The sequence below is a fragment of the Triticum dicoccoides genome, chromosome 3A (genome assembly GCF_002162155.2).
Source record: "Triticum dicoccoides isolate Atlit2015 ecotype Zavitan chromosome 3A, WEW_v2.0, whole genome shotgun sequence".
NCBI lineage: Eukaryota > Viridiplantae > Streptophyta > Magnoliopsida > Poales > Poaceae > Triticum > Triticum dicoccoides.
Window position 1 is genome coordinate 563,252,928 of NC_041384.1, and position 9,073 is coordinate 563,262,000.

The following is a 9,073-nucleotide window of genomic DNA, read 5'->3' on the forward strand; positions in this document are numbered from 1 at the left end:
GGGAAGCTGCTGACCGGGGACATTTGATTTGATTTGATTTACATTTACGTTTCCATTTCTGAAACAAACACCTCCTTAATGTTAGTCCCTCCCTTTCATAATATAAGAACGTTTTTGACATGTAGTGTCAAAAGCGCTCTTATATTATGGGACGAGGTAAATACACCAGAAGTCATAAAACTTGCATGCGACGGTCAGTTTGGTGCACAAACTTGTAAAATACGTATTTCTGATCATCTAACTTGTCGCCTTGTTCATATACGGTGCTTCCCATTATACCCAGTCGTATCCATACGCGCGCCAATGTGGCTGGGCCACTGTCAGTGGTTGAGGCCGGTTTGTTGTCAGAAAGGACCCTTACATTCTATTAATTTATGCAGAAAATCCTCAAATAAAATGAAAAAGTAATGGAGAACGGGATGGGATTTGAACCAATGACTTGCTGCCCTTCACCTCCCATAGAAAACCACTCGCATAGAAAACCACTAGACCAACTAACGTTTGATGTGTCAAATGTACAATTAGTGCTATTTATTGAACACGTACCGCACTAATTAAAATAAAAATCAAAACGACAAAATTGTGTGCTGAAAAGGAGAAGCCCCGGTTCGAAATATTTTTTGAAATAAACGCAGGAGAGCTGCGTATTTCATTGATTAGAAGGGGAGGCGAAGGAACGCCGAGTACAGGGTGCAGGCTAACGCATTAGCTTGCGGAAAAAGAAATTGAGAGAAAGCAAAAAGAGAAAATAAAGGGGCTACTCTCGCAGAGTTAGATGCCAGCCTCCTGCCAGCGCCCAGTCGCTTGCCTCCGATAGCAGGAGATGCAAGACTTGCCGCGGCGAGCGCTCCGTCCCGCCGCCAAAAATGTGCATGTTACGCTCCTTCCAAATCCACCAAAATACTAGGAGGGCAACCGACTTCGCCAGCTTCCGAGTGGAAGGCGCGCGGCTCATGCTGCTTATCCAGTCGATCCATGGCACATCCAGCGTCCATGCAGCCGGATTTAGTTCCAGGACTGCGAAACGGTGCGCCACCATTTCCTATAGCCGACGCGCCCACGGGCATTCCTTCATGAGATGCACCGATGTTGGTTCCGCAAACATAGCGGGCAAAAATAGGAATTGGGCCAATGCTGGGCAAGTAGGTGGTCAGCTGTGAGGATCCTCCGTTGGGCGAGTAGCCATGCAAAGGTACGGAGTTTGGGCGGAGCCCAAGCTTTCCAGATCTCCTGACACAGTGGGAAAATAGTGGATCCGATGAAGAAAAGCCTATACGCGGAGGCCGTCGTGTAGACGCCATTTTCTGTTAGCCTCCAGCGGAAGGAATCCATGGTGCCAGGGGAGAGCGGCTGCCGGGAATTGACACACGCCCATAGCCTGACAAAGGAAGGCAACAGGTCGGTGGTCACCCGGCCACGGAGGTCTTGAATCCATCTGCTCCCTAACAGTGCCTGACGCACAGAGCGCACCTTGCGTCTTGAGACCTTGAATAGATCAGGGGCGATCACGAGTGGCGCGCCCTCGGGCAGCCAGCTATCGTACCAGAAACTGACTCGGTTGCCATCCCCAACGGTGACCGCACATGCCGCCGCAAACATATGTCGTTCCGCAAGTGTCACTGGGACCGGTAAACCCTGCCAAGGGACGACGGAGGTCCTTTCCGCCCAGAGCCAGCGGAGGCGGAGCGCCATGCCAAACCGCTCCAGGTCGACGATACCGAGCCCGCCAAGATCACGCGGGCGGCAAACGCGGCTCCACACAACTTTGCAGTGCCCGCCATGGCACACCTCCTCCCCACGCCATAACCATGCACGCCGTAGCCGATCCAGCTCCTTACGAACCCATGGCGGGAGCGCATAGACGGCCGACCAGTATATGGTGAAAGCAGTCAGGACAGAGTTGAGGAGAACCAGTCTACCAGCAAGGGTGAGCAGCCCAGCCTTCCAGCGCGCCAGGCGTGTGCGGAGCTTGTCCAGCAGCGGCTGCAGGTCCACTTTACGCAAGGTCCGAAGCGACAGCGGCAGCCCCAAAAATTTGCAGGGGAAGCTCTCAACCCTAGCCCTTAGAGGTGAGATCACGTCATGCACGTCCAACTGCTCGCACCTTATGGGGAGGACGACACTTTTCTCGAAGTTTACCTTAAGCCCAGAAGCCAGGCCAAAAGCAGTAAGAATGGAGCGGAGAGCTGCCAGCTCGGTCTTCACGGGGTTGAGGAAGAGAGCAACATCGTCGACGTAGAGGGAAGCCCGCAGCTGCGGCAGCCGACCCTGGAGCTTGGAGATGACCCCTGTGTCCACTGCAACATCGAGAAGTCGTTGGAGGGGCTCCATGACGAGGATGAATAAGAACGGCGACAGAGGGTCACCCTGACGCAAGCCGCAACAGTGGATTATGGGCCGACCAGGCACCCCATTGATCAGAACACGCGACGGGGAGGTGGCAAGGAGCATGGAGATCCAATTGCACCATCTCGGACCAAAACCTCGAGCACGGAGCATGTCAAGCAGATATGGCCAGGAGACGCTGTCGAAAGCTTTGGCGATGTCGAGCTTGACGAAAAGCATGGCGCGCTTGACACGGTGGAAGTGGTGTGACATCCCTCGGGCGAACATGAAGTTGTCCTGGATGCAGCGGCCTTTGATGAACGCAGACTGGGCCGGGCCAACAAGTTCATCAATCCGCCGTGCGAGACGCATCGCAAGCACCTTCATGAACAGCTGTCTAGCTTGACTAATGGTGCGTTGGTTCACTCGCGATACGGTCATATCGTTCTGAAAATCAAAGATCTGCTTGGTAGTAGGGAGTTTTTTCCACAAAAGATTAGTAGACTTCAAAATAGAGTTGTCGATCGTCTGGCGAAATATAGCCGGTCCAAACGAGCTACGGCTGTGTGGCTTGGTTCGGCTCCACCATGTATCGAGGACATTTGGCCCCTCGACTATAACTCTATTAATATGTAATGAAACTCCCTTTACCCCCACAAAAAAAATCAAATAATTTTTGTTTGATTTCAAATAATTAAATATTTAAAATCTAGATAAAAGGAAATATAGTGTAAAATGAATGTACGTAAATTTTTGGGACAAATCAACTATTTTTTTTCAATTAGAATATTTCTAATTTTAAAATCTAGATAAAAGAAAATATAGTGCAGCATTAATGTACATAAATTTCTTTGGACAAATCAACATCATTTTTTTGAGTTTGAATAATTTAAAATTTGAAAATTTAGATATACGAAAATATAGGTCAAAATGAATGTACATAGTTTTTTAGGACAAATGAACGAAATTTTTGTTTGAATGTGAATTATGTACATAAAAGAAAATATACTTCAGAATGAATGCATATAGGTTTCTTTTGGACTGCGCCCTCAAGCTCGAAGCGGGGATTACCTTGTCTCCGTTTTGATTTTACTTTAATTCGCGTGGTCTAGTTATATAAAGATATTTTTTTCCATTAAACGCAAAGTTGCAGTTGATCTGGTGGCTTCTATGCGGGGCGAATCATGATCGGTCGTGGGTTCAAATCCCACTGTGTGCAACAATTTTTTTACTTTTATTTGAGAATTTTCTGCATATAAATAAATAAAATGCAAGGGTGCTATCTGAGAAAAAAACAGTGCGTGCGGATTACCACCACCTCAGCCACTGACTGTAGGCCCCATCACGTTGGCACCCGTAATGATACAGCTGGATACGGTAGAAAGCACCGTATATAAACAAGAGGACAAGTTAGATGACTAGAAATACGTATTTTACAAGTTTATGCACTAAACTGACCGTCGTGTGCAAATTCTGTGACTTGTGGTGTATTTACCTCTTATGGGACTGAGGAAGTATTTCTTAAGGCTTAAAACACGCGAACCAAACACCTCTGAAATAAATGAATACTCCATCCATATAGATAATATAGGTCCGAATACTTTTTTTCATAGTTACCATTGACCACAGGTTAGCACAATAATATATTTCAAAGTTACCATTGCCCACGGGTTAGCACAATAATATATGACATGCATTCAAGCTCAAGGAGCTCCCTCCCCCTCCAATCGCCGAAGCGCCGTCCCCTAGTCGGAGTCAAGCTCTGGAGCACTCCCCACACCGCTAGTCGACCCCAGGAGCTTCCCCAGCACCTCCTCGTCGCTTTGCCCAAGCCAATTTGGCAAGAGAAGCTCACCCTGCTCATCTCCCACCATGCCATGATGGCCGTCCGCCTTGAAGCTCACTAGCATCGCACCTCGGAGGCTCACTGGCAACGCACCTCACATCCCCGGCAACCTCGCGCTGGTCTAGTAGGCGTGAGGACATGGCCACCACTCCCCTGGCGCCAACGACCTCCCCTGTGCTGCACTCCAGTCGGGAGGAGGAAGAGGACCAGAGAAAGAGGAAAAGGTCCCGATTGCAACCTTTGTTTTGAGTCAAAAAAATTTAAAAAGATCTCTGCCCTCACACATATCATACACAAAAAACTCATAAAAAACGTTTTGAGGTATACCCTAACAGCCTGTTTGGTAAACACTTGGGCAAGGGCATAGGAGTTTGCACAAGGGTGTTTATGAAGGGATTAGGCATGGGAAGTAGATTTTTACTCCCATTCCCTTGTTTGGCATATGATGGGAATTGGCGTGGGATAAAACGATTTTACAGGACAGGCATATACCGGATCTGCTAGAGATGCTCTAAGAAACGGGGGAGCGAGTAAAAAGCATCACAAGGAAACCCACAGAAAATGCTCACCATCAAAACAATTGTTATGGGGCGAAAAGCAGACGACACCAGCAATAGAGAATAAAGTCTGAAAGAAAGGGGATGCTCAGAGCTGAAGATAAAACGCACAAACAAGGTCCCAAACATCCTCCACTAAGCCCAGGCACCATCAGCTTGCGGTAGCATCGTCCGCCGCTGCACAGATCCACATCAAAGTAAGTGTTCTCCCTGAGCATCCTCGCTTCGCGCTCCATGGCACTACAATCATCATTCTTCAGCAAGGTTATACCTCAAAACTAACATGCGGTGTGTTGGTTCATTTTGTCCAAAAACATACATAGCAAGGTTATCACAACAACAGCCAACTTCATAATTCCCAGTACCACAGCTCTGGATACTTTAAACTATTAAGGTATATAAGCTGCACAACTAAAATTCTGAACTGTGAATTTCCTTTTCGAGGGGAAAGCACCAAAAGGCAACAGACGTACCTGTCTTTTGCAAGCTATTTCGTCTGCACTGCAAGAAGATCCTGCCTGACTTGCACACAAATGCCAACAAAAAATCATTGAGACTCACTGTCAATAGTGCAGAACATAAGAGTTAAGAGATTTACCTTTTTATGATCAAACTTCAAAGCTTCCAATTCTCTATCCCTTTCACTCAACTTCCTTTCCAGCTCAACAATGTACTTCTCTCGTTCACCAAGTGGCGCCTGTTCAATCTGGATGCCAGTTTTGTTTACAACAGGAGGAAAGACCGTCTGCATAACGATTATATCGAGTGAAGGTAACACAAGGCGCTCAAATCATAATTACCAGATAAGTTTGTTTTACGCTAGCATGCACCCTACATATAGCAATGACGGACCAACGGCATGTGTATCAGCTACTATTCAACTTTGATAATATCAAGGTACTATTCAATTGTAAGCTACAGAACAAATGGGGATGCTAAGCTGAGCAAAGTTTTCACGAGAACAAGCTTCTTTCTGTCTGACAAAAATCCTCTTTGCCACCTAGCTAAACTTTTGAAGAACTTGAGATACAATACAATTGGCTCTTCATTCGTCAAGTTGGTAACACTTCCCTCTACTTGCATAATTTGGGTTGTCAAGAGAATAATTCCATCACAATGCCCACTCTTTGGAGACTGTAAACAATGCTACCTAGTGCGTTCTGCAAGAAAAAGCAAGAGTTGAACCATGTTACCTGTGATACTTCTCATTTAAGGTTACCGCATTGGCTTTTGGTGACCGTTCATCAAGTGGCGCCTGTTCATCAAGTGACGCCTGTTCAATCTGGAGGTCAGTTTTCTATTACCAAATGGAGGAAAGAGTGTCTGCATTAACTATTATAACAAGTGAAGGTAACACAAGGCGCTCAAACCATAATGACCAGATAAGTTCATTTGACGCTACCAAGCACCCTATATAGCAATGACGGACCAACAGCATGTGCATAAGCAACTATTCAATTTTGATAATATGAAGGTGCCAACTCTTTGTACAAGATATTTCTTGTAAAAATTCAGTCGTAAGGATGCTAAGGTGAGCAAGGTTTTCACCAGAACAAGCTCCATAAAACAAAGTTCCTCCTTGGCACCTAGCTAAACATTTGAAAAACATGCTCTTCGTATGTCAAGTTGGTAACACTTGGCTTCACTCTCCTTGCATGAGTCGGGTTTTCCAGAGAATTATTCCATCACAATCACAATGCTAATGTTACCTGTGATAACTCGTCGTCTGAGGTTTCCACCTTGGTCTTTCGCTTCCTGTTCTTCTTTTGAAAATCCATTACCATGTAAGTATTGTTGCCCCTGGGGAAAGTAGAAAAGATCAATAATATTCACCAGTTCACTACCTTAAGAGACAAAGAACATCAATTGACTAAAAATTGTTCACACTAAGAACGCAACAATAGAGCATCATAATACCTTGAGTAATTGTTCAGTACGTGGCTCATAACCTTAAGGACGGCCTCACGGATCATGTCGCAAAGATACATCTCATGGGGTGGATGATTGTAAGAGCGGTAGGCATAAAGTTTCTTTGTTTGCCCCATCCACTGGCACATTAGCCTGGCCTCCTTAGCAACACCCTTGAAAGTTAAAAACAACAACTCGAAGTTCGCACGAAACATAGAAAACTACAAGTAAAGCTCTGTGTTTGGGAATGCATGCACAGACCACCATGGCAGCAATGGAGGCAGCAGATTCAGGCCCAGTAATGTGCATTAAATTCAGTGCACAGTGGCGGATGAGGTTGCATAATCTGATTTCCTCGTCAGTGGATTTAGCCCAACGGTGCAGAAGCTCAGACGCCAAAACAGCCTCATTGGAGATACACTGAAATCAACACACAATTTTGCGATCACATTCTCAAAGTTTAGACATGAAATACATTTAGTTTTGCAAATGTGCAGTACGTACCACCAAGCTAGCAGCAGCAGTTTCAGAGAATTCTTCACTAGTGGAGATGATGGCACGGGCTCGCTCCTGTATCAATTGGCTCAGATGTTTCACATTGCGGACGCGTTTGTTATGCCATGCCAACATGAAACGCTCCTCCATTTTCAGACACTTCAAATTGGTGAACACAAGCAAATTAGCACGGATGAATCACGATTCTGTAGAGGAAAGCAGAAACTTACAAACTGGGCGGCATCTACAAGTGACGCATCCGGGTCGAATTGGGTATCATTATTCACTGCTCGGTATTTGAGCGGCCAGTCTTCAGGTTTTGAGTTGCCAGCGGCAGCAGCAACGTAATCCATGCGATTGCGCTTGTGATACTCCGTACGTGGGGATCGGAACACTGGTATGTGGCAGTAGCCGGTCCCAACCCCAGGCCTCCTCAAAGATAGCTGGTCAAAGATCAAGCAATAGTAAATCGGACGTGTTCGCTGATTGGAAAGACAAGAATACGAACAAGGCAGAGGCAATGACATTGAAATTAAAGCCCAGGTAAGATTGAGTAGCGCCTACCTGTGTACCGGAAGATCCGAACCGGCGGTATCCAGTTGACAGTCTCCGGGTATAGTTGCTTCCTAACTACCCATGAAGCAAAATACTCACTTTCATCATCATGTTCTTTGGGGGACGCAATATCCATCCTGTCGTCTCCAGAATCGGAACTACGGTATCGGCCATTCGTCCTGGATCTGATCTAGGGTTTCTGACGGGGAGCAATGCGAGCGAAGACGGCGGCGGGGGAAGGTAATATAGACTGCTGGACTGCTGGACTAAATGGGTAGGTTCCATGGGCCGGGCCGTGGCTAAAAGTTAGAAAAGGAAGACGGAAACTGGGGCCCACGCTCGAGCGCTTTGGTCGGCCCAGCAAACGAGAGCGTCGCTCGCACAATCCGCCCGCGCCGCTGGTTGGCCGTTAACTATGAGACATTTGACCGTTGACTTTTCTAAAAAGTTGACGAAATTTGAAAAGAATCACGAGTTTTAAAAAAAGGATTTCTAAGAAATGTTTGCAAAATTGAAAAAAGGATCATGATTTTGAAAGAAAAGTGCACAAATTTGGAAAAAGATTGCGGTTTGAAAAAAAAATCATCGGTTTTGAAAAAAAACATGGATTTTGTAAAATAGTTCATGATTTTTTTAAAAAAATGAGAAAATAATTCATTGATTTTAAGAAAAAATACATTAATTTCACGCATTTTAAGAAAAGAAAGGAAAAAACTGGTCCAAAAAAATCTAAATGAAAAAAACGGTTCCGAAGCTTTCCATAACCAGGAATGAATCTTCCTCTCGTACGCTCGGGGGGTGGCACATTTATTATCGGAAGAAGGAAGAGGGTGTGGGACGCGGAGGAATTGATCCCAGGCACCAGTGATCCTGGATGAACAGTAAAATCCGAAAAAATAGTAAAAAAATTCAAAAAAATCTGAATTTTTTTGTCAAGAAACTTTGATGTTTTTTCTACATGCGTGCCATTTTTCGTGATGAAATGACATTTGTGGAGGTGTCGGCAAAAAAAACAAAATCATGCTCAAAAAAACTGTTTTTGGAAGCATTTTGGAGCATCGATTTTGTTTTTTTGCTGAGACCTGCATGAATGTCATTTTGTCATGAAAATTTGTACGCATGTGAAAAATATGTCAATGTTTGTTGCCAAAAAAATTCAGATTTTTTTGAACTTTTTAAATATTTTTTTCGTTTGTACTGTAGCAAAGGGTGCCTGTGAGCTCGAGCTCACAATAGCACTTTCGGAGGGTGTGCGATGTGTTACAGAGAAGTCTTTACCAGGCACTTTAAGGCCCGAGGTTAAACTTATGTGGGGAACCCATAAATAAAACTTGTGCGGGGAACCTTTTATGTGGATCGGTTGAAAACGGGTGATGCTATTTCAAAT

At 45.3% G+C, this 9,073-nt stretch overlaps 1 protein-coding gene across 5 annotated transcripts; it reads right to left on the minus strand.

Moving 5' to 3' along the window:
• Window positions 1–4,555: 4,555 nt before the first annotated feature.
• On the minus strand, window positions 4,556–7,904 carry LOC119269200. 5 transcript variants are annotated; one of them, XR_005133498.1, is made up of 10 exons: window positions 7,696–7,904; window positions 7,362–7,574; window positions 7,141–7,290; window positions 6,898–7,056; window positions 6,646–6,809; window positions 6,438–6,528; window positions 5,922–6,001; window positions 5,327–5,434; window positions 5,202–5,246; window positions 4,556–4,905 (listed from the first exon to the last, which is right to left on the minus strand). XR_005133498.1 is itself a non-coding variant. In XM_037550988.1 (9 exons), exons 2-8 carry the CDS (start codon window positions 7,482–7,484, stop codon window positions 5,374–5,376), a joined length of 828 nt encoding a protein of 275 aa, XP_037406885.1. In that variant the 5' UTR covers window positions 7,485–7,574; window positions 7,696–7,904; the 3' UTR covers window positions 4,556–5,246; window positions 5,327–5,373. The 5 variants fall into 5 exon arrangements, 1 of the variants encoding a protein (XP_037406885.1); XR_005133497.1 differs by having other exon boundaries at window positions 4,556–4,968; XR_005133499.1 differs by having other exon boundaries at window positions 4,556–4,982.
• Window positions 7,905–9,073: the final 1,169 nt, after the last annotated feature.